Consider the following 25,688-nt stretch of genomic DNA (forward strand, 5'->3'; position numbering starts at 1 on the left):
TCAAGCAATTCTCCTGCCTCAGCCTCCTGAGTAGCTGGGACTACAGGCGCACGCCACCACGCCCAGCTACTTTTTGTATTTTTAGTAGAGACGGGGTTTCACCATATTGGCCAGGATGGTCTCGATCTCTTGACCTCGTGATCTGCCTGCCTCGGCCTCCCAAAGTGCTGGGATTACAGGCTTGAGCCACCGCGCCCGGCCTTTTCTATATCTTTTTTTGAGATGGAGTCTCAGTCTATCGGCCAGGCTGGAATGCAGTGGCGTTATCTTGACTCACTGTAACCTTGCCTCCTGGGTTCAAGCTATTCTTGTGCCTGAGCTCCCAAGTAGCTAGGATTACAAGTGCCTGCCACCCCACCTGGCTAATTTTTGTATTTTTAGTAGAGACAGGTTTCACCATGTTGGCCAGGCTGGTCGTGAACTCCTGACCTCAAGTGATCAGCCTGCCTCAGCCTCCCAAAGTGCTGGGATTACAGGCGTGAACCAGTGTGCCCGGTCCTGTCTGAGCTTTCTCAGTTATCATAATTGGAGAAAAGCTGAACTCTGTAGCGTTTGTGTCTGGTACCAAGCACAACCCTGTACTTTTTGGCGGCTACTCAAAGATGTACTATTTAAGAAGAAAGCAATCAACCTCCATAGGAGTTGTATCCCAAATTCAAATCCCCAAATAATTCAAGATGTCCCTTAGTCATTAGATTGGAATAGGCAGTGGTAACTAAGATCATTGGCACCAAAGATCTGAAATAGCTGTTTGACTCAACTGGCTATCTTTGACTAAAACTATTTATTGGAACGAGCATCTGAACCTCCAGAACAAGCCTAAAGGGCCAGTGCTCAGCTGTTAGGGGACAGCTCAGAGAGAAGAATCAATGTCAAAAGAGGAGACTAGATTGGAATAAACAATGGGCTTGTCCTCCTGCATCTTATTGAATTCTAGGCTAAGCAGAGTTACTAAAACTGTGATATGTTTCTCTGCAGGCATGGCCGGGGAGCAGTTTATTCCTGGAGGGCCCCATCTGAGGTTATATGACTATAAACAGGGCCAGTGGAACCAACTCCTGGGCTGGCATCATTTCACCATGTATTTCTTCTTTGGGCTGATGGGTGTGGCACACATCTTATGTTTCACCTTCAGTTCACTTCCTTTCTGCTTAATCAAGTTAATGTTGTCAAATGCCTTATTTGTGGAGGGTAAGTATTACTAAGTTTTTTCACATACCTTTCTCTATTAGTGGACATTTGTGTAGCCCTTCATATTAATATACCTCTGGCATCTTATTGCAGCCTTGATTGGCAAGACCATATATCTGGGCCATAATGAAATATGTGGGTGTCCTAGGCAGGGTGCCAAAGGTCTATGTGCTATACTGACTCATTTAGTAGAACTGGGCAAGAACTGTCATTCAATTGCTATGTTTACATTTCACATCTGTCTTGAAAGATCATTTGTGAAGGTTACTCATCTCTGGGCTGTTCGGAAGATTATCATTATTTTCACTTTTGACAGGTGAGAACTGATCCCAGAGTAATAAAGCATGAATACACTGAAATGAGGCAGCCACTCACAGCAGAACAACTTCCACGATCTACTAACTAGGCTTTTCATACTGATACAGTAAAACTCTGCTATTTCGTGATGAGTAGGGTCCAAAAAATGCAGTCACATAAAAAATATGGGGTCCTAACTTTGGAAAGTTAATTAAAAACAGTATTTTTCATTCAGCTGGTCTCCCAGTTACCGTAGGGAGAAAAAAAGAAAACAAGCATTTAATGATTTGTTTTCATTTATTACATATGTAAGAAATAGATTGATTATGGAAATAGATAACCACACATTGATCAGGAGGCAGTCACTTCCTACTCACCTTGCCTCTGGCATCTGAAGATAAGGACTTTTTCCTATACCTCTTGGGAACAAGGGCTGGATAAAAGATGGATGTCAACAGCTAATAGCTTGATTCTCACTATCTCAGAGTGTTACTATATTTTGAATGAACATCTTTTCTCTTCGCCTTCATGAAAAAGATGAAGTTGGAATCTGTCCATGGGATGAAGAAATGCAGTTATTTACTACTTCTTGAGAGCATCCAGAGCATGTCAGAATCCACTCTTGTGATTTATACATGTATATGTTTGCCTCCTCCAATGGAGTGAATTCCTTAAGGCGACACTTTGACTTAATCATCTGTGTGTTCATCTGAATTACCGCACTTGTCACGTTTAACTGTTCTTTGTCCTGCTTAAAAGATGCTTTGAAATTTTTCAATCCATGGAGATTCCAACTTCATCTCAATCATTTTCATTTAGATAAAGAGGAAAAGATATTCATTCAAAAATATAGTGAGATAATGAGAATCCATTAGTTGAAAACGTCACAGTATGTTAGAGAGAAAATAAAGGTCAGTGAAAGCAAAAAGAGGGTTAGATTTCAAAGATTCCATTCTAATGAGGTGGTGATGTTTTCAAAAATACAGTACTGTGGGAATCAGTGAGTACCTGCTCTTTTGGACAAATGTGTGTATGCGTAAATTTCTGTGTACAGAGAGAAACGGCGGTGGTCCTTGGTGCCACTGAAAAAGACAATCTGTTTTTTCCCATCAGCTTTTATCTTCTACAACCACACTCATGGCCGGGAAATGCTGGACATCTTTGTGCACCAGCTGCTGGTTTTGGTCGTCTTTCTGGCAGGCCTCATTGCCTTCCTAGAGTTCCTTGTCAGGAACAATGTACTTCTGGAGCTACTGCGGTCAAGCCTCATCCTGCTTCAAGGGAGCTGGTTCTTTCAGGTGAGTTGGGGCCTCTAGTTAATGCACCTGGACTCTTTGCCTGTAGCTTCTCTCTGCATTTGATGGGGCAGTTTGCTCTAGACCCCAGAGACTTCCCTCCAACGTGCTGTAGTAAGATCATGGGCCTCTGAGAATTGATGTTTTTTTCAGTGTCCCAGTAGCCCTGATGGGAGAATTATCAGGAAAGCTGGGTCATCATACACCTGGACATCCATTATGTAGGAACTCTGAGCTGATGCTTTTAGTTAGAAGCAGTTCTTGACACTAAAGCAGCTTATAGCTAATGGGTAATAAGCTTAAGAAATTTATAGAAGGCAGAAAAGAGGGAACACTATCACTTACTGAGAAATAGTTATGTGTCGGCTACCGTACCAAACTTTCACATACACATTGTTTTGTTTTTTCCCTGTAACAGCCTGGAATTTAGGCATTATCATCACCAATTCATAGTTAGGAAGACCCAGAGAGGCCAAGGCTCATACAGTAATGGAGCTGGGATCCAAATCTGGGCTTGTGTGACCTGAGGCCCCAGGCTTTTTCCGTTTTAAGCTGTAAACTCCCTAACCTTGATGTGCTGTTGAAAGCATGAATTGCAATCAGTGAACATACATTTTATACAGACTGACGAATCATAATCTAACATGCATACATATCTGTAAACAAAGTCTAGGGTGGAAGGTGAATTTTGGTTTAATCAAGGAAGACTTCTTAGAAGAGATTTTTAGTCACTGGACAGCAGAGATTTGGGATAATGAGGTTATTTTAGAGATTTGTGTTGTGCGTGAGGAGTGATAAAGAGCGTTGGTAGGGGAGGGGAATAGAAACAACAGGATAGAAAAGATGTGATATTTAAGCATGTAAGAAAGTAGAAAGGCTGTTGAAGGAAAGGCCGATAGAGAGGGGCTAGATCCAAGGGTTATTTTAATGGAAAGACTTCATGGAAAAAACTAACAGATACCCTATAATGTGTTATCACATTTACTATAAAATGTTATCACATTTACTATGTACATGTATTACCTATTGAAAAATAGATGGAGTAAGAAAGGGCTGTCCATAAAGCATCGCACAGGGGCTGAGTCCTATTTCTGAGGAGTTTCGAGCCCTTAAGAGTGCTGTTGGTAACAGAGAAGGCCACAGGAGGTAGGTATCCTGTACCAGTTTCGTTAGGTGACTTTTTAGAATTTCATTCATCTTCTCCACTTTCCCTGAGGACTGAGGCCTCCAAGCACCGTGGAGATGATACTGCATTCCTAACACCTTGGAAATTCCTTGGGTCACTGCAGCTTTGAAGGCAGGGCCGTTTTTACTTTGAAGACAGCGAGGGAGTCCGAATCTAGGGATTACTTCATTAATCAGGATTCTTATTACCTCTTGGGCTTTTTCTGTTCTACAGGGGAAAGCCTCAACCCAGTTTGTGTAGGTATCTACACATACCCAGCAGATGTTGATATCCCCGAGACTTAGGCCTATGGGTAAAGTCCATTTGCCACTCGTCACCTGGATAATGACCGGTTCACTGTTCCCCAGGAGGAATTTTGCAATGTGCCAAAGCCTCAAAGTCTAGCAAGAAGGATAATAGCCTCCTGTGTAGGAAATATCTTAGAGGAAAGAGCTGGGAAGAAGTTTGCATTATGGAAATCTGGACCCAGGAGGTTGGGTGTCTGAAAGGCTGGGCATAGCTTGCATAGGTGGCTTTTTCTTAAGAGGTCTAAGCGGGCACACAACCTTAACCAGACTGAACCGGGAGTGGGGGACGGCCACCTTTCCCCTAGCTGGCCCTCAGCTTGGCCCAGAGAAAGAAAGATCAGTAAGGGAGGGAAGCGCTTCGGGGCTGACCAATGCTCCCAGTTCCGAAGACCCGGGGTTTTTAGAGAGTCCATTGGCAGGAGGTCTGACACTGTGTCTTCAGACTGGTGGCCACACTATATGCACTTAGATGGCTGACAGATGCCCAATTTTTACCTCCTTAACAAATTTAAAAGAAGGGAAAGGACAGATTAGTAAATGAAAGGGGTCCCATATCCCTCACTGCTCTGAAGTCCAACGTTCTCCTGGCTGGCTTGCCAAAAGATGTAACCAGGGGAGCATATCCAACTCCCAGAGGTCGGAGGTTCTTGGCCTCATTAACTCGGAGGAACAGGGAAAGTGGCCCCGGAGTTGCAGTGAGCTTACTGTTTGAATAAATATTGTGGACCCAAAGAGTTTTGCCGAAAAGCAGTTTATCAGAGAGAGAGAGAAACAAAGACAGGTCCCATGCTGTCGTGGGAGGGGGCCCAGAGAAAGAATCAGTATAGGTAGGAACAGCTGGAGTTTTAACCCTTGAGTTATTCCCTCCCCATTCATGTTCTTGTCCAATGAGAGGAGTTCTCTCGGACTTCCTCTGGAGTGATTGCTCTTTGACTCTGATACCAGATTGGCTGCTTGGTCCCCTCCTCCCAGAGCTTTCCGCACCTTTTTTGGACAAAGGAGCCTCAGCTGGCTTTCTCTACCTAGCCCGCGTGGGAAACCCAGACGAAGAACTTGACATTCCAAACCCCTCTGGTTCCTGGGTGGAGGCATGGAGCTGGGAAACTCTTGCCTTAGAAACTATGCCCCTCACGGACCCATGAAAAGAAGCCTCTATAACAGAGTCCCTCAGAACCAGGCTTTTGGGACTCTTTAATTGCGTTTTTTTGTGTGTATTCTATATTCCTAATGATTTTTCATCTGATCGATCTCTCCCTTTCTAATAGAAGTTGGTTATAGTTTTATGTTATAGGTCTGGATTTGTCCATTTCTTTTTTTGTTCATTTTTTGCTTTGTTATAAGGTTGTTTTCTGCTTCTCTTTCTTTTTCTTTTTAGTTTTTTTTTTTTTTTATTTTTTTTTTTTAAATTAGATGATCTCATTTATTTTCAATCTTTCTTGTTTTTAAATAAGTGCATTTAAACAAGTACATTTGTCTGCACACTTCTAGAGCTGTCTTCTGTTAGATTTGATGTGTTAGTTTGTAGTTTTTGATATGTTGACGTGGTTTTCACAATTTTGAGTGTTATTTCCACGTGCTTTTCTCTTTATGAGTTATTTAGGAGTACACTTTTAAGTTTCCAAAAATATTCTTTTTTTCTTATTATTTATTTCTACTGTAATTGTTTTATGGTCAAGGAATATGTTCTCTTTGTAATGTGTTGAGACTTCCTTTGAAACATGGCCCAGTGTCAGTGGTTGTAAATGATCCATGTAGTCAAAAAGGAAGTATATTCTTTTTGTTTGGTTTAGGAGTCCTCATATATTTACTACATCAAGTTTATTAAGAAGCTAAATATTCAAGTAAAGAAAGGCAGAATAAGAGGGGAGACCCAAAGAGAGCAGAGTTATAAACATAAGAGAAGAATTAATGACATTAATTAGTGTTCAGTTAATAACTAATGATTAATTAATATCCAGGATCTGAAGGAGGAAGCTGTGGGTCATACCTCAACTGGGAATAGGTTGGCTTAGTGTTGCCCCTTTTGGCAGATAAATGTTTTCATATTTCCCCCGAAAGATTTTCTAAGGAAGAGATTCATGTCTTTGGGTATAAATCTGAAATTATTTAGAATTTTTTTCATCTACCAGTATGTCTAGACTAGACCGTTTACTCCTGGTGGTCAGCCTAAATAATGTCTGCAGCCTTAAAGTAAAATTAACATTTAATACCAATGCAAACACACACACTGCCAAGAAACAATGTTTTAGCTATAATGACTCTCTCACTGCTTCACTCCTCCGAAACAAAACCGTCTAGAAACTTAGGTGACTTTATTATGCTTCCAGTTGGTAAGTGTGGTATATGAATCTTTACAGCCAAAGCACTGTCTTACACTAACAATATTATGTCGTGACTTGCTTTTCACCATATTTTGCTCTCACCACTTCTGTATATATGGTAAATATTTTAATACTAGTGCATGAACTGTGTATAGATGGATTAGAGAAAACACTCACCTAGGCTCTTGGAACCATAAGTATGGAGATGTGAACTGAAAGAAACAAATGCTCACCTTGGCCGCTTGTTTATCACACATATCTAAGTGATTGGGTAATATGTAAATGGAGAGGGAATTTTCCTTCCAACTTATTAACAATGCTTTCTTTCCTGAACCACATCACAGTCAAAAATGTTTTCTCAACAACCTAGCCACATCATGCAATTTAAAAAAGAAAAAAAAAAAAATCCTGCAGGCCCCTTTATTCCATGAATCATGTTTTCCCTGTGTCCTCTGTGTGGGAGAATATTTCAAAACCTCGCTTTGTAGCTTTCATTCCCAATCTCTCTCCAATCAGCGTCCCCACCCAGGTGCAGGAGGATCAGGGGATGAGGAAGGTGCTCCCATTGTCATTGCTTCTTGTTATTTCAGACAGTTGTTTCTACCGCGTCTCCCAGCTCCATCAATCCCCCCAGGGATTCCTCCCATGACTGCACAGATCCTGAGCCCAAACGAAAACTCAGCTTTTGTTTTGCCTTTACGCAGGGCAAAAGTTCATTTTTAAATGACAAGAAAGCCCAACCAAACAGTAGTGGTTTGCGGTCTGTTGCGGCAGCAGATCAAACATTTGCCTAGGCTTTTAGTATTGAAATAAATGATTGGATAATCAGATAACAACAGGAAATTCAGACTTCGCTGTAGGAAATCAGCCCCAGGCTTGTTGCCTATTAGGGAAGATAACTATTTACATTTGAGATGTGACACTAATAAAACTTAAACTAGTCAAAACCAGATGTTCAGGAGTGGCATACAAAATATAGCAAGAAAAACTTTTTTTTTTTTTTTGCAAGTTGAGGTTTTTTGGGGAATGTTATATAAGGAAACACATGAAGACAAAAGTGTAGTTTTTGTATTTAAAGGAGGATTCAGTGAGTTGTGGCAGTTTCTAGCCTCAGTTTGGGGTTTCAGCTTTCCTCATTTGTTTGTGTTTGGCCTAGAATGACTATGGAGTGTTTCTATGGCTTTCACGGTAGTCACATCAGTTAACTCTGTTCATTGGCCTATCGAAGCTTTAGCTTCGGAGAGGGGCTCCGAGTTTCTCTTCTCCCGATGTAAACAGCAAAAAGTTTGGCAGAATGAATGCCTAATGGAGGTGACTTGAGAGTTTGTTTTGGAAGCTCCTAAAAGCAATTATGAATGTGGCATGTAGTGACAAGTCCCTGGGCCTGCAGCCTAGACCAACCTGAATCTGAATGCCAGCTTTACTACACTAATTACATGATTCCCCATAGATAATATGTTCTGTGCCGTTAGGCTTCCTCACCCAACTATAAAATAGAAATGGTAATAATATATCATGGGGTTATTGGGAAAAATAGATGCTGTCACTTGACGATGCATGCTGCCCAGAGGAGAGGGCTGCTAATTCCAGAGGATGGGAGCAGAGTAAGCTTCCAGAAAAAGGTGAAAGGTGGAAGACAGTCACCAATGTGCCTAGGCTTAAGGTTTAGGGCAAGTGATACGCTTTTGCTTATTTCGGACTCAACCGTTGTATTAGTTTCCTAGGGCTGTAATAATAAATTTCCACAAATTGGGTGACTCACAAAAGAAATTTATTTACTCTTCTGGAGACCAGAAATCTGAAATCAAGTGTTGGCAGGGTGGGTTTTCTCTTGGGGTCCAGAGGGAGAATCTGTCCCATGCTGATGCTGATCTCCTAGCCAATTGCTGGCCTCTCTTGGCATTCCCTGGCTTGGGGCAGCATAACTTCAATCTCTGCCTTGGTTATCACATGATATCCTTCCTGTGTTTCTTTGTTTTCCTGTGTCTTTACATGGCCTTCTTATAAGGATGGCAGTCATTGGGTTTAGAGCCAACTCTAATCCAGTGTGACTTCACCTTAACTTGATCACATCTGCAAAGAACGTTTCCGAATAAGATCACGTTCAGAGATATTGGGAGTTAGGACTTCAACATGTTGGAGAACACAATTTAACCCAATACAAATGCTAACCTTTCCCTCTGGGAGCTGGAGCAGATCTTCCCGACCTGGGGTGGATGGGGCATGTGGGTGGCTTTGGAAGAATGGTAGCAGGACTGATGGATGGGATCTGGAGGGTCGTCCATGGCTCTTAACGCTCACCTTCCCTAAAAATACCCTGTCTACACAGACTTTTTCTGTCAGTTTCCATGAATTTGTTGTGAGGAGAGGGCATGAGATCCCAGCTTAGACAACTGGGCCTTTGGACTGGGAGTTGACTACGTGACTTGATTTTCTCTCTTGTTATCCCAAACAGTAAGCACAGAGGATCTAGAAATTCTTGCTTTCTTCCAGAGGATTCAAGGACCTGGGCTCTGGTCACTTTGGGTCCCACAGTGAGCTTTCCTAGCAGTATATACAAGGGGTATTGCAAAACGCTGATGTGTCCAAAGCAACCATCCAACCAGCAGGGGTGGCATTCTCCATCTGCAGCTTCTGAGTATTGCGGGCTCAAACCTCTAACTTAATGACTGATGTATCTTCTGCCACAGATGTTGACATATCTTCCCTTTAGAGTCTATTCACCTTCTAATGCAGAGGCCCCAGCCCTTGGTGGGTGAGGCACAGCAGTAGAGATCAAACGTTTTGGCAGCTGTTTGGGGATGGAGGGGCGGGGCATACATGACTTAATTTTCCTATCTCTAAAATAGACAATGCATTCTGTCTACTGGGATATAAAGAAGGGAAAGAATTTATTGTAAAGTACCTTGCTAATTTCAACTAATAAGATATTTGGGGAAATGTATGACTCTGACATTCGTTGACAAATAAAATGCACTGGGCCAGCACAAAAATGGAAAACTGTGGTTGGATCACTCCACTTGGTCAGGAAGGTAAACTGAATGATGAATCAATGGAGACTCCATGCTTCCACTCACGTTTGCTATTTGGCCAAATGGCCTAATGTTGCCAGATAGTTATATTTTTACAAAAAAGCTGAGAATGCAAACATCTGTGTGTTTCCTTATTTATTTATTTATTTATTTATTTATTTATTTATTTATTTTTTGAGACAGAGGCTTGCTCTTTTGCCCAGGCCGGAGTGCAGTGGCACGATCTCAGCTCACTGAAACTTCCGCCTCCTGGGTTCAAGTTACTCTCTTGCCTCAGCCTCCGAGTAGCTGGGATTACTGGTGGCTGCCACTATGCCCGGCTAATTTTTTAAATTTTTAGTAGAGATGGGGTTTCACCATATTGGCCAGGCTGGTCTCGAACTCCTGACCCCTTGATCCGTCCACCTGAGCCTCCCAAAGTGATGGGATTACAGGCATGAGCCAGCACACCCAGCCTGTTTCCTATTTTTTAAGTGTTAGCAACTAAAGCAAATTATTATTATTATTATTTTCTTTGAGACAGAGTCTCACTCTATGGCCCTGGCTGTGGACCAGGAGTGCAGTGGCCTAATCTCAGTTCACTGTCACCTTCGACTCCTGGGTTCAAGTGATTCTCCTGCTTCAGCCTCCTAAGATCTGGGATTATATAACACACCACCAGGCTCGGCTAATTTTTTGTATTCTTAGTAGAAATAGGGTTTCACTGTGTTACCCAGGGTGGTCTCAAACTCTTGACTTTAGGTGATCCACCCACCTTGACCTCCCAAAGTGCTGGGATTACAGGTGTGAGCCATCTCACCCGGCCACAAATTATTCTTTTAAATGTGCAGGCCAGACAAAGTATGTCTGGGAATTAGGGATGTGGTTCGAGGGCCAACAATCTGTCATTTGCGTGGCAATATAGTGCCATATCCTCATGGAACCACCTTCCGTCTCAGTATTGGTCAGTCAAACCATAAACCATATCAGAACGGCTGAGATGACTCAAACTGATCTTGTTATGCAGGCCTCTGCCCTCCACTTTGCCCCATACGGAAAGGCTATATGGTGAAAAGAGTATGGAGCAGGAGAAAGAACATGGAGTTTTTGGAGCCAGAAACGACTGGTTTGGATTCCTACCCTAGTCATTTAGCCATCTTCTAATATTGGGGGAAGTTATTGAAGTCCCTGAGTTCCAATCTTTTCCTACGAAATATGAGGATGATGATATCTTCTTCAAGTTGTTTCAAGGACTCAGAATTATTGTGACGTTTATGTATATGAGTGAGGATAAACCGCCAAGGACATGGTGGTACCACCATCTATCAGACAGTAAAATGGAAGCTGTCTTTTCAACTAAAGGGAATCCAGAAATGGGAACAAATGATTAAGGCACAAATCTTAATTTTCCCTGACTTACTCTGATTATTTGAAATTTCAAACAGAAATGAAATTAATGTTTTATTCAAGATTGCACACTGTGGTTTTTTTTTTTCTTGTAACATTTCATTTATTAGTCGTGTAATCCTGGGCAAATCACTAAATCACTCAATTTTCTTATCTGGATAATAAGGATAATAATACATTAAAATGAGGGCAATATAATACATCCTTGAAAAGCGCCATTGCAAGGAAACACCTAAGTACTGTAATTGACACATATCAGGAATATATGGTAGACATTTGTAGGATTATCCATTATATTATCTTGGTTTTGAATTTCATTTAGTTCTAGAAACCTGAAATACATCTATCTATCTATCTAATCAATCATCTATCTATCTATCTATCTATCTATCAATCTATCTATCTATCTATCATCTATCTAATTTTTTGTTGGGATAAAATTCTGCAGCTACTGGGGAAAACAGTTTTGCAGTTCCTCAGGAAGTTAAATATAGAATTACCATGTGACATGGTAATTCCACTTCTACCCAATAGAACTGAAAACGGGTATTCAAACAAAAACTTGTACACGATGTTATCCAGATAATCCAGATTATCCATTTGACATTCCCATCAGCAATGTAGAAGGATTTCAGTTTCTCCAGATCCTCACCAATATTTATTATTATTTTTTATTATTATTGCCTGCCTAATGAATAAAAAATGGTATCTCATTGTGGTTTTTATTTGCGTTCCCCTAATGAACAAGGATATCAATCATCTTTTGTATATTTTCTTTGGGGAAATGTAAAGTCCTTTGCCCATTAACAAAAATTGTTTTTGTTGGCTTTTAGGAATTCTTTTTATATTCTGGATATTAATCTCTTATCAGATATATGCTTTGCAAATATTTTATCTCATGCTGTGAGTTGTCTTTTCGTTTTCTTAATAGTGTCCTTTGAAGCACTAAAGTTAATTCTGATGAAGTTCATTTTATCTATTTTTTTCTTTGGTTGATGGTGCTCTTAGTGTCATAGCTTAAAAAATAATCAACAAATTGCAAGTAATGATGTTTTCTACCTGTTTTTTTCTAGGAATTGTATGGTTTTAGCTCTCATATTTAGGTCTTTAATTCATTTTGAGTTAATTTTATGTATAGCGTGAGGTGGGGGTCCAAATTCAGTCTTTTGCATATGAATACCCAGTTTTCTTAGCACCGTTTGTTGAAGAGACTCTTATTTCCCCATTGAATGGCTTTGGCACCCTTTTCAAAAACCAACTGACCATTGACATATGAGTTTATTTCTGGACTCTTAATTTTATTTCATTGATCTAAATGTCTATCATTATGCCAGTACCACACTGTTGTTTTGATTATTGTAGCTCTAGCTTTCTTTTTTAAGGTTGTTTTGGTTATTCTGGATCCCTTCAATTCCCTATGAATTTCAGGATCAGCTTTTTCCATTTCTGCAAAAAGAAAAAAAAAGAACATTGGAATTTCGATGGCAATTGCATTGAATCTATAGATTGCATTGGGTAGTATTGCCGTCTTAACAATATTAAGCTTCCGGTCCATGAATATGAGATAGCTTTCCATTTATTTAGGTCTTCTTTGATTTCTTTCAACAATGTTATGCAGATTTTTGTGTACAAGTCTTAAACCTCCTTGATTAAGTTTATTCTTGAAGTATTTTATTCTTTTTAATACTATTGTAAATGAAACTGTTTTCTTAGTTTTATTTTTGAGTTCAATGCTTTTGTATAAAAATACAACTGTTTTTGTATATTGATTTTGTATCCTGCTGCTATGCTAAACTCATTTATTAGCCCTACTAGCTTTTTTTTGTGGATTCTTTAGGAATTTCTATATATAAGATCATATCATCTGTGAATGTAGATATCTTTGCCTCTTTCTTTCTAGTATGGATGCCTTTTATTTTTCTTAATGGCTTAAATGCTCTAGCTAAATCGTAGCTTAATTGATCTAGCTAATATTTCCAGTACAACATTTAATAGAAGTGGTGAAAGCAGCCATCCATGTCTCATTCCTGATATTAGGAGGAAAGATTTCATTTCAGGCTTTTACCATTAAATATGATGTTAAATGTGGGCATTTATTTATTTTGAAGCCTTTTTGTACTCTAATTTTGAAGTAACAGAGTGAAACTGCACAATGTAGAAACCCAAGACATTCTCTTAAAGTCCACTCCTTTCTAGCAAGATGACTGTTTATATTTTGAAAATTGATCATTAAATGTCCTTTTAAAACTTTTATGAAAATATGACATATTAGAGAGTCTCTATATTACTAAATCAGGCAGCAAAACCTGATGTTTTATCTGTTACATCTTAAATGATTGGATTTGACTTAGTTATCATGTACCTTGGAACCAAGTATTTTGAAATGCACCATTTTTGGGATTGTGGTTGGTTATTTCAACATGTGCTTTTTGTTCTAAATTGCAGATTGGATTTGTCCTGTATCCCCCTGATGGAAGTCCTGCATGGGATCTGATGGATCATGAAAATATTATGTTTCTCACCATATGCTTTTGCTGGCATTACGCAGTAGCTCTTGTCATCGTTGGAGTGAATTACGCTTTCGTCACCTGGTAAGTCAGCGATTTCTGTTCATGGAAGTTCTATTCCTTGGTATGTGATTATCAAGACTCAGTGGTATTGAATTTAAAATTCAAAGGGGATTTTATTCCTTATCATCTCATAAGACAGGGTAGCATATTATCTGCAAACCAAAAATTCCTAGTAAAAAGGATAAATGCTGGTTTAAAGTTGATTTCTATTAGTCCCGTTCAGTGCCTCGGCTCTGCCTCTGCTGCTCATGTTTACCCTTCAGCACACTCCTCTGTGCCTCCATGTCTCCACTATGCTATCTCCTCTTCTCTCTTCTGAATGGCCTCCCTCACCCTGTGCTGCCTGTAGTGAGTCTTCCATTTACCCAAATGTGCATACTTCAATTAAGCACTTCTTAAGCTTAGAGTCCTTTTTTGACCAACTTGTGTGTGTCCCATTAAGTGTAGGTGCCTGCCTAAGTTGACATTGACAAATATTTCTACAAGTCAGGTCCAGTTAAATACATATTTTTATAAGAATATATTTTTTTTTATAATACAATATTTCATGAGTGAGTAACGAGGAGTAGAACAGAATGATAAGAACACATATTTTTGACTCCACTGTTTATCAGCTGTATGACTGGGCCAATCACTTACCCACATTAAGTAATATTTTTGTTGTTTGTAAAATGGGGAAATAATACCTAAATGGGATCAAGTATTTAAGCTTAGGACATAATAAGAGCTCAATAAATATTATTGTCTTGTTGTTCTTTCTGCTGTTATGCTTCTCCCCCTTCTCCTCTTCATTCTTCCTCTCTGGTATTAAAAAAATGAATGTGATATGGACCCTACCCATTAGGAATTTTTAGTCTGATAATTAGGACTAAATTAGGGAGACACAATTAAAATACAGTGCAATAAACAGAAATAGTAGAAGAAGAAAGCACTCTTGGAGTTGAGGGGAGGCCTCTCCACAATTGAGAATGAAGCTGCAGCTTGAAGGATGAGCAGGGATAGAAAGCGGTGATCATAGTTCATTTCTCTAAGGGGGTTAATGCCGAACCCCAATTGGCTTGGCCGACCTCAGTGACCAGGCATGAAGGCTCCAGCACCTAACCCTTCAGACTTAGTGCTGATTGAGATGTTCTGTATCTACAGTGTCCAATAGTGATTGAGTCACTAGTGATTGAGCACTTAAAATGTGGCTCGTGCCACGTTAATTTTATTAAATATCCATATATGTATGGACAGTGGTTACCACACATATATGGATATTAAAATTAATAAAATTAATTTAGATTGGACACTACACATTTAACAGGTTCTCTGATTTCTAAAATGCAGTGGCTACTGCTAGGCCCAGCGAGGTCCCAGCTGGAAGTAACTTTCTACTCTTCTCTCTACACATCGGCCCCAAGTCATCCCTCCTGCTCTGTGCTTCTTTGTGCCTCATTGCTGAAGCAGCTCTGGTGCTGAGGCACTGAGTGAAGAGATGAGTCCTTTGTCTAGCTCTCAGCTGTCTCTGTTCAGCTGCAGGTCAGCTCACTTTGATCTATAGTTGCTGCCTTCTGCTGTAGAAGTTGCTGCCTTCTACTTAAACCTACTAGGTTTAAGTCCTTTGGGTACGAGGAAATTCCACCTTCTAATTGATTTCTATTAGTCCCATTCAGTTCCTCCAAAGCATGTGCATGTGCTCATTGTCAATGCTGCTCTGCCATTGAGTGAAACTTGGCTTCTTCCCCTGTTGTTCTAGGCTGACTTCTGGGCCTCATCTCCTTAGGGGCTGGAAAGCCTCCAAGATCACTGCCAGCATCCAAGGAAACTCTCTTCCTCATGTCAGCTCCTCTCCAGAGCCAAAAGAAGATTACTGTCTCTTCCTGTTTCAAAAACCTTCAGACCCCTAATGGACCTCTTATTAACCTATAGTACCCTAGAAACTGGATACTCCATTTTTTATTTTCCAACCTTCTCCTCTACCCCCAACACATATTATCCTAAATCTTTTTGCCCATGCAGTTCCCTCCACCTGGCATATTCACATTAAATGCACATCTCTTCGATGAAACCTTCCGTGATGACTCTAGCCTTTGCTCATCTCCCTTTAAGAGTTTTTACAGCATGTAGCCTCCATCATGCATTTCAAAAATTGGGATCTCTCTTGTGATGTTCCCCATGAGCTCATGTGCATTAGTCTTATCTCCTGGCTAGATTGTGTCTCCTTGAGTATAAGACCCTTTCCATATTTCCAACACATCTTGGCATACTGCAAACATATAGTAGATTCTCAATAAACGCTTTTTGCTGTTTTTTTTAAAAAAATATTATTATACTTAAGTTCTGGGTACATGTGCAGAACGTGCAGGTTTATTACATAGGTATACATGTGCCATGATGGTTTGCTGCACCCATCAACCCATAATCTGCATTAGGTATTTCTCCTAATGCTTCCCCCACCCCCAGCTCCCTACCTTTGACAGACCCTGGTATGTAATGTTTCCTACTCTGTGTCTATGTGTTATCAATGCTCAACTCCCACTTATGAATGAGAACATGTGGTGTTTGGTTTTCTGTTCTTGCGTTAGTTTGCTGAGAATGATGGTTTCCAGCTTCATCCATGTCCCTGCAAAGGTCAGGAACTCATCCTTTTTTATGGCTGCATAGTATTCCATGGTGTATATGTGCCACATTTTCTTTATCCAGTCTATCATTGATGAGCATTTGGGTTGGTTCCAAGTCTTTGCAATTTGTGAACAGTGCCGCAGTAAACATGTGTGCATGTTTCTTTATAGTAGAATTATTTATAATCCTTTGGATATATACTCAGTAATGGGATTGCTGGGTCAAATGGTATTTCTAGTTCTAGATACTTGAGATCACTACACTGTCTTCCACGATGGTTGAACTAATTTACACTCACACCAACAGTGTAAAAGCATTCCTATTTCTCCACATCCTCTCCAGCATCTGTTGTCTCCTGACTTTTTAACGATCGCCATTCTAACTGGCATGAGGTGCTATGTGGTTTTGATTTGCATTTCTCTAATGACCAGTGATGATGAGCTCTTTTCATATGCTTGTTGGCTACATAAATGTCTTCTTTTGAGAAGTCTGTTCATATCCTTTGCCCACTTTTTGATGTTTTTTTTTTTCTTGTAAATTTGTTTAAGTTCTTTGTAGATTCTAGATATTAGACTTTGTCAGATGGATAGATTGCAAAAATTTTCTCCCATTCTGTAGGCTGCCTATTCACTCTGATGCTAGTTTCTTTTGCTGTGCAGAAGCTCTTTAGTTTAATTAGATCCCATTTGTCTATTTTGGCTTTTGTTGCCATTGCTTTTGGCATTTTAGTCATGAGGTCTATGCTCATGCCTATGTCCTGAATGGTATTGCCTAGGTTTTCTTCTAGGGTTTTTATGGTTTTAGGTCTTACATTTATGCCTTTAATCTACCTTGAGTTAATTTTTGTATAACATGTCAGGAAGGGATCCAGTGTCAGCTTTCTGCCCATGGCTAGCCAGTTTTTCCAACACCTTTTGTTAAATAGGAAATCCTTTCCCCATTGCTTGTTTTTGTCAGGTTTGTTAAAGATCAGATGGTTGTAGATGTGTGGCATTATTTCTGAGGCTTCTATTCTGTTGCATTGGTCTATATCTCTGTTTTGGTACCAGTACCTTGCTCTTTTTATTACTGTAGCCTTGTAGTATAGTTTGAAGTCAGGTAGCATGATGCCTCTGGCTTTGTTCTTTTTGCTTAGAATTGTCTTGGCTCTGGAGACTCTTATTTTGTTCTGTATGAAATTTAAAGTAGTTTTTCCAATTCTGTGAAGAAAGTCAATAGTATCTTGATGGGGATAGCATTGAATCTATAAATTACTTTGGGAAGTATGGCCATTTTCACCATATTGATTCTTCCTAATCATGAGCATGGAATGTTTTTCCACTTGTTTGTGTTCTCTCATTTCCTTGAGCAGTGGTTTGTAGTTCTCCTTAAAGAGGTTCTTCACATCCCTTGTAAGTTGTATTCCTAGGTATTTTATTCCCTTTGTAGCAATTGTGAATGGGAGTTCACTGATGATTTGGCTCTGTGCTGGTCTATTAGTGGTGTATAGGAATGCTTGTGATTTTTGCACATTGATTTTGTATCCTGAGACTTTGTCGAAGCTGCTCATCAGCTTAAGGAGATTTTGGGCTGAGACGATAGGGTTTTCTAAGTATACAATCATTCATCTGCAAACGGAGACAATTTGACTTCCTCTTTTCCCAGTTGAATACCATTTCTTTCTTTCTCTTGCCTGATTGCCCTGGCTAGAACTTCCAATACTATGCTGAATAGGAGTGGTGAGAGAGGGCATCCTTGTCTTGTTCCGGTTTTCAAAGGTTATGCTTCCAGTTTTTGGCCATTCAGTATGATATTGGCTGTGGGTTTGTCATAAGTAGCTCTTATTATTTTGAGATGCATCCTGTCAATACCTAGTTTATTGAGATTTTTTAGCATGAAGGGCTGTTGAATTTTATCAAAGACCTTTTCTGCATCTATTGAGATAATCATGTGGTTTTTTTCATTGGTTCTGTTTATGTGAATGGATTACGTTTATTGATTTACATATATTGAACCACATCCCAAGGATGAAGTTGACTTGATCATGGTGGGTAAGCTTTTTGACGCACTGTTGGATTTGCTTTCCCAGTATTTTATTAAGGATATTCACATTGATGTTCATCAGGGATATTGGCCAGAAATTTTCTTTTTTTGTTGTGTCTCTGTCAGGTTTTGGTATCAGGATGATTCTGGCCTCATAAAATGAGTTAGGCAGGAGTCCCTCCTTTTCTATCATTTGGAATAGTTTCAGAAGGAATGATATCAGCTCCTCTTTGTACCTCTGGTAGAGTTCGGCTGTAAATCCGTCTGGTCCTGGACTTTTTTTGGTTGGTAGGCTATTTATTACTGCCTCAATTTCAGAACTTGTTATTGATCTATTGAGGGATTCAATTTCTTCCTGGTTTAGTCTTGTGAGGGTGTATATATACATATATCCAGGAATTTATCCATTTCTTCTAGATTTTCTAGTTTGTTTGCATAGAAGTTTTTATAATATTCTCTGATGGTAGTTTGTATTTCTGTGGGATTGGTGGTGATATCCCCTTTATCATTTGATTCTTCTCTCTTTTCTTCTTCATTAGTCTGAATAGCAGTCTATCTATTTTGTTGATCTTTTCAAAAAAACCACCTCCTGGCTTTGTTGAATTTTTTGAAGGGTTTTTTATGTCTCTATCTCCTTCAGTTCTGCTCTGATCTTAGTTATTTCTTATCCTCTGTTAGCTTTTGAATTTATTTGCTCTTGCTTCTCTAGTTCTTTTAATTGTGATATTAGGGTGTTGATTTTAGATCTTTCTTGATTTCTTTTGTGGGCATTTAGTGCTATAAATTTCCCTCTACACACTGCTTTAAATGTGTTCCCAAGATTCTGGTACATTGTGTCTTTGTTCTCATTGGTTTCAAAGAACATCTTGATTTCTGCCTTAATTTCATTATTTACGCAGTAGTCATTCAGTAGCAGGTTGTTTAGTTTCCATATAGTTGTGCAGTTTTGAGTGATTTTCTTAAACCTGAGTTCTAAATTGATTGTACTGTGGTCTGATAGACTGTTTGTTATGGCTTCCGTTCTTTTGAATTTGCTGAGGAGTGTTTTACTTCCAATGATGTAGTTAATTTTAGAATAAGTGTGATGTGGTGCTGAGAAGAATGTATATTCTGTTGATTTGGGGTGGACAGTTCTGTAAATGTCTATTAGGTGTGCTTGGTCCAGAGCTGAGTTCAAGTCCTGGATATCCTTGTTAATTTTCTGTCTCGTTGATCTGTCCAATATTGACAGTGGGGTGTTAAAACCTCCCACTATTATTGTATGGGAGTCTAAGTCTCTTTGTAGGCCTCTAACAACTTGTTTTATGAATCTGGGTGTTCCTGTATTGAATCCATATGTATATGAGATAGTTAGATCTTCTTGTTGCATTGATTCCTTTACCATTATGTATGCCTTTCTTTGTCTCTTTTCATCTTTGTTGGTTTAAAATTTGTTTTCTAGAGACTAGGATTGCAACCCCTGTTTTTTTTTTTTTTTTTTTTTGCTTGGTAAATAGCCCTCCATCCCTTTATTTTAAGCCTATGTGTGTCTTTGCACGTGGATGGGTCTCCTGAATACAGCACACTGGTGGGTCTTGACTCTATCCAATTTGCTGGTTTGTGTCTTTTAATTGGGGCATTTAGCGCATTTACATTTAAGGTTAATATTGTTATGTGTGAATTTGATCCTGTCATTATGATTCTATCTGGTTTTTTGCCTGTTAGTTGATGCAGTCTCTTCATAGTGTCAATGGTGTTTACAATTTGGTATGTTTTTGCAGTGGGTGGTACTGGTTGTTCCATGTTTAGTGCTTCCTTCAGGAGTTCTTGTAAGGGAGGCCTGGTGGTGACAAAATCTCTCAGCATTTGCTTGTTTGTAAAGGATTTTATTTCTCTTTTGTTTATGAAGCTTAGTTTGGCTGGATATGAAATTCTTGGCTGGTTGAAAATTCTTTTCTATAAGAATGTTGATTATTGGCCCCCACTCTCTTCTGGGTTGCCAAGAGATCCACTGTGTGTCTGACAGGCTTCCCTTTGTGGGCAACCTGACCTTTCTCTCTGGCTGCCCTTAGCATTTTTTCCTTCATTTCCACCTTGGTGAATCTGATGTTTATGTGTCTTAGGGTTGCCCTTCTCGAGGAGTATCTTCGTGGTGTTTTCCGTATTTCCTAAATTTGAATGTTGGGCTGCCTTGCTAGATTGGAGAAGCTCTCCTGGATAATATCCTGAAGAGTATTTTCCAGTTTGGTTTCATTTTCCCTGTTACTTTCAGGTACGCCAATCAAACATAGATTTGGTCTTTTCACGTAGTCCCATATTTCTTGGAGGTTTTGTTTGTTTATTTTCACTCTTTCTTCTCTAATCTTGTCTTCACACTTGTTTCATTGAGTTGATCTTCAGTCTCTGATATCCTTTCTTCTGCTTGATTGATTCAGCTATCAATACTTGTGTATGCATCACGAAGTTCTTGTGTTGCATTTTTCAGCTCCATCAGGTCATTTATATTCTTCTCTAAACTGGTTATTCTAAGTTAGCAATTCATCTAACCTTTTTTCAAGGTTCTTAGCTTCCTTGCATTGGGTTAGAACATGTTCCTTTAGCTTGGAGGAATTTGTTATTACCCATCTCCTGAAGCCTACTTCTGTCAGTTCTTCAAACTCATGCTCCACCCAGTTTTGTTCCCTTGCTGGAGAGGAGTTGTGATTTTTTGGAGGAGAAAAGGCATTCGGGGTTTTGGAATTTTCAGCCTTTTTGTGCTGATTTCTCCCCATCTTCATGAATTTATCTACCTTTGGTCTTTGATGTTGGTGACCTTTGGATGGGGTCTCTGAGTGAACTTCCTTTTTGTTGATGTTGATACTATTCCTTTCTGTTTGTTAGTTTTCCTTCTAACAGTCAGGCCTCTCTGCTGCAAGTCTGCTGGAGTTTGCTGGAGGTCCACTTCAGACCCTGTTTGCCTGGGTATCACCAGCAGGGCTGCAGAACAGCAAAGATTGCTGTGTGTTCCATCCTCTGGAAGCTTCATTTCAGAGGGACACCCACCAGATGCCAGCCAGAGCTCTCCTGTGTGAGGTGTCTGTTGGCCCCTCCTGGAAGGTGTCTTCCAGTCAGGATACACAGGGGTCAGGTACCAACTTGAGGAGGCAGTCTGTCCCTTGTCAGAGCTTGAATGCTGTCCTGGGAGATCTGCTACTCTCTTCAGAGCTATCAGGCAGGGACGTTTAAGTCTGTTGAAGCTGTGCCCACAGCTGCCCCTTCCCTAGGTTCTCTGTCCCAGCGAGATGGGGGTTTTATCTAGAAGTCCCTGACTGGGGCTGACTCCTTTGTTTCAGAGATGCCTTGCCCAGAGAGGAGTAATCTAGAGAGGCAGTCTTGCCACAGCCTCTTTGCTGAGCTGCTGTGAGTTTCGCCCAGTTCAAACTTCTTGGTGGCTTTGTTTACAATGTGAGGGTAAAACTGCCTGCAGTCTTGCTTGTGACAGTTCAAAGATGACAATTGTCTGGAAATTTTCTTACATATTTTACTGTATCTCACATTTAATTAGCACTCTTCCACAGAACTATTTCAAAAACCCCTCTCTATGGGTAGGAAAATATTGCCCATTTACAGGTTAGCTTTCCAAGCAATGATTCATGTGAACCATTTTGAAGAACAAAATAGAAATGCCCAAATTCCATGCATATGATTGTTTCTTGGAAGTACATCTGTTGTCTCAGCTCTGCTCTTTCTCATATTAAGTGAAGAGCACATATGGGAGCAAAAGCGTAGACATACCATGATCCCAGATTCCTGGATTCATGCCCTTCTAGTGACTAGCAGTTATTTTTACTTGCTCTTTATCACCCCATCTCTCAATCTGGCCCAGGTAGCCATTTCTGCATGTGCAGATAAATATACCTACACCTATAGGTACAGGTGGCAGATAGAGGCTGGTTAAGGTGTCTGACATGTCTTAGGTTGGGCTTGTAGTAGCCACAGATACAACCCAGAGAGAAGGAATGGGAAACAGGGGTGTTAGTAGGGGTCTATGTTAGCAATTAATTTATAATAAACAGCTATGTCTTTGTTTTAATTTCCACAAGCATCATCAGGAAATGAAACAAATTAATCAGTTAATTAATAGATTTCATTTAGCATGTACCGAAGTTATGCAATGTTGAAATAATACGTGGTTTTAAAAAAATGACATAAACACTGTCCAGACTTTAACTTAAAAGTATTTGCTTTTCAAGAGAACAGTGGCTTGCAGTGTTGAGGACATTGGGAGCAACACCAGTAGTCAATTAATAATCAAGGCAAATTATTTCAAGCAGTTTTCCTTGCTCTTGAGTCCATAGATGTTACAGATACCACTCAGTTGCTATCATTTTTGAGATGAGTTAATGCTGGGTTGGAAATGACTGAAGAATTAGCCCCTATGAATGGGTGAGTGATGTCAGTGCCTAGAAGATTGCTATGAAGGTCACTGATTTATCACATGTGTATTGAGCCACTGTTATGTACCAGACATTGTTTTAGGCTCTGGCTGGGGTTAGGGCAGTAACGAAGATGATATCTTTGCTCTTATGAAGCTTATGTTCTATATAGTGTCTCCTTGATTATAAGACCTTATCTGCAGTGCCCACACCTCTTGGCACACTGCCAAACATATAGTCGATTCTCAATAAACCCTTGTTTGTTGTTTCAATAGATCTATGTTGCAGAGCTATTTAAATATAGGGCTTCATTTGTTTGGAAATCATGTTTTGTATGCTTTTCAGGTTTGCTCTCACATTGCTCTTGAAAAGATAAGACCAGGGGTTAAATTTTCTGATATATTTTGGTATAAACTTAAGCAAGAGCTTCAGTTAATTCCACAGAAGTATTCCAAAAACCCCTGTCCAAGCACAAGTAAAGCCATTACATATTGATACAGGTAGGCCAGGCCTTCATCAGAAAACATATGGCAGAAAATAAGGGTAAAGATGCAGGTTGACTGGTGAAGTTTTTCTTATGTGAAGAATGATATGATGTGTTGGCTTATCAAATTTGTTTGCATATTCCTATGTATTTCTGGGAGTTAACTATGTTTTATTGATATGGTCACAGCACAATGCCTTTATCATAATGATGAACAGGAGAAGCTTTGCCTAGTTCTTATAACATATTCTTTCTCACATTCAGAGAAGTGGAGAGCCTGCTGAGCTTTAGTTGCTAAGCGGTGTCACATCTTCCAGTGTCAAAAATTATAATCCCTGCTTCCCCCAAACCTAGGGATTCTCTTTTATTTTTTCCTTTTTCTTTGAGACAGAATCTTGCTCTATCGCCCAGACTGGAGTGCAGTGGTGTGATCTCAGCTCCGTGCAACATCCACTTCCCAGGCTCGAGAGATTCTCCTGCCTCAGCCTCCCAAGTAGCTGGAATTAAAGGCATGTGCCACTATGTTCAGCTAATTTTGTATTTTTAGTAGAGACGGAGTTTTACCATGTTGGCCAGGCTGGTTTCAAACTCCTGACCTCGGGCATCTGCCTGCCTCACCCCCCAAAGTACTGGGATTACAGGTGTGAGCCACCATACCCAGCCCAGATACTCTTAAACTATGAAGACAGTCACAAGGATGGAGGGTACTTCTTTGAACTTCTTAATTCATCATGGCAGAGGTGTCACAGGCAGTTGAACAGCTTGTCCCCTGCACAAAAGCTCCCCTTAGAAGGGGCTAGCAGTGGATAGTAGGGGCTGAACCTAGCCCAGACTTAACATGAGCCTTGGCTTGGGCTGCCAACCCTAAAGAAGGAGAAGGCTTCATGCCCTTCCTTTGTATGACATAGCACCTGTTTGTAATACACAGTTACATGTAGCTTTACTGGAGAAACTCACCCGAGCTTGGTTTCACCTCGGCTTGTCACAGCCGAGATTCTCTTGTTTTAGAAATGATCAAAGTTGGCCAGGCACGGTGGCTCATGCCTATAATTTGAGCACTTTGGGAGGCTGAGGCGGGCAGATCACTTGAGTTCAGGAGTTCGAGACCAGCCTGACTAACATGGTGAAACCCGGTGTCTACTAAAAATTTTAAAAATAGCTGGGTATGATGGTACATGCCACTAATTCCAGCTACTCAGGATGCTGAGGCAGGAGACTTGAATGAACCCAGGAGGCAGAGGTTGCAGTGAGACGAGATAGTGCCACTGCATTCCAGCCTGGGTGTCAGAGCAAGACTCTGTCTCAAAAAAAAAATGATCAAAGTTATCTTCTGATGCCTAATTAAACAATGATGCAATACATTAGAAAGCCACATTGTATCTGTTTACTTATACCCTACTTTAATCCACAAAAATTCTCAGGCAGCTCCAAAGCCAATTAAAAGTGATTTTCCTTTTTGGGTTGCCTTCCCCAGTTGCCCAAATAATCTAGACTTTGTCTTATGATAGATGCATATTGCTCTGGGTTTCTATTTTAAACACTGTCTAACTTGAGATGCTTTTCTTTCTTCTCAGGTTGGTTAAATCTAGACTCAAGAGGCTCTGCACCTCAGAAATTGGACTTCTGAAAAGTGTTGAACGAGAACAAGAATCAGAAGAAGAAATGTGACTTCAATGGGCTTCCAGTTTTTCTATATAAATCTTTTTTTTTTTTTTTTTGCATTGTCTTTGTTCTTGGTTTTGTTTCTTGATCTTTTGTTGGAGAATAGCTGGCTAAGGATGACTCTCAGTGTACTGTTTCCATTTCCAATTTTGTTAAAGTATTTGAATTTAAATATTTTATTTTTAGCTTTGAAAATATTTTGGGTGATAATTTCATTTTGCACATCATGCGCGTCGTGGTATTCAGGGGCTGATTTTTTCCAGATTAGCTAAAGTTTGATGTCCACACTATGAAAAAGAAATTTGTTTTATTTGCCTTATAGAGATGCTCAAGGTTACTGGGCTTGCTACTATTTGTAACTCCTTGACCATGGAATTACACTTGTTTATCTTGTTGTTGCAATGAGAAATAAATGAATGTATGCCTTTTGGTGAAGACACTTGAAATCTTTGTTTTTGTCATCTAGCTACACTCCTCCCTTATATCATGCACAAGGAGCTACAGGACACAGAAATTCTTCTTTTAGCACCTGAGTTCCCCACTGGGAATAGTAGGCCAGAAGTCCTTCTAGGGTGTGTGATCTTTCAGAGAAGATAAAAGAGATGATCCGGCTGTGCGCAGTGGCTCACGCCTGTAATCCCAGCACTTTGGGAGGCCGAAGTGGGCGGATCACGAGGGCAAGAGATCGAGACCATCCTGGCCAACATGGTGAAACCCTGTCTCTTCTAAAAATACAAAAAATTTAGCTGGGCGTGGTGGCGAGCACCTGTAGTCCCAGTTACTCGGGAGGCTGAGGCAGGAGAATTGGTTGAACCCGGGAGGTGGAGATTGCAGTGAGCCAAGGTCCTGCCACTGCACTCCAGCCTGGCGCCTGGTGACAGAGTGAGACTCTGTCTCAAAAAAAAAAGAGATGATCCCTGGGACACATGGTTGCAAAGCCATGAGAGATTGGGAAAG

The 25,688-nt window shown here is 40.1% G+C and overlaps 1 protein-coding gene across 8 annotated transcripts in view; it reads left to right on the plus strand.

Annotated features, from left to right (window-relative positions):
* Positions 1 to 25,170, plus strand: part of TMEM45A (transmembrane protein 45A) — an 80,979-nt gene extending 55,809 nt beyond the window's left edge. For 5 of the 8 annotated variants that reach the window (XM_037730590.1, XM_037730588.1, XM_037730589.1 and 2 more), the window contains 4 exons: positions 979 to 1,191; positions 2,602 to 2,786; positions 13,441 to 13,586; positions 15,304 to 15,615. In XM_037730590.1, coding sequence (XP_037586518.1) covers positions 979 to 1,191; positions 2,602 to 2,786; positions 13,441 to 13,586; positions 15,304 to 15,454 — 695 coding nt within the window. In that variant the 3' untranslated portion in view covers positions 15,455 to 15,615. Of the gene's footprint in view, positions 1 to 978; positions 1,192 to 2,601; positions 2,787 to 13,440; positions 13,587 to 15,303; positions 15,616 to 24,643 lie in introns of those variants that run through there. The other 3 variants (XM_017506372.2, XM_037730592.1, XM_017506371.2) reach the window with 3 other exon arrangements.
* Positions 25,171 to 25,688: the final 518 nt, after the last annotated feature.

Source organism: Cebus imitator, unplaced genomic scaffold, assembly GCF_001604975.1.
Source record: "Cebus imitator isolate Cc_AM_T3 unplaced genomic scaffold, Cebus_imitator-1.0 Scaffold354, whole genome shotgun sequence".
Classification (NCBI taxonomy): Eukaryota; Metazoa; Chordata; class Mammalia; order Primates; family Cebidae; genus Cebus; species Cebus imitator.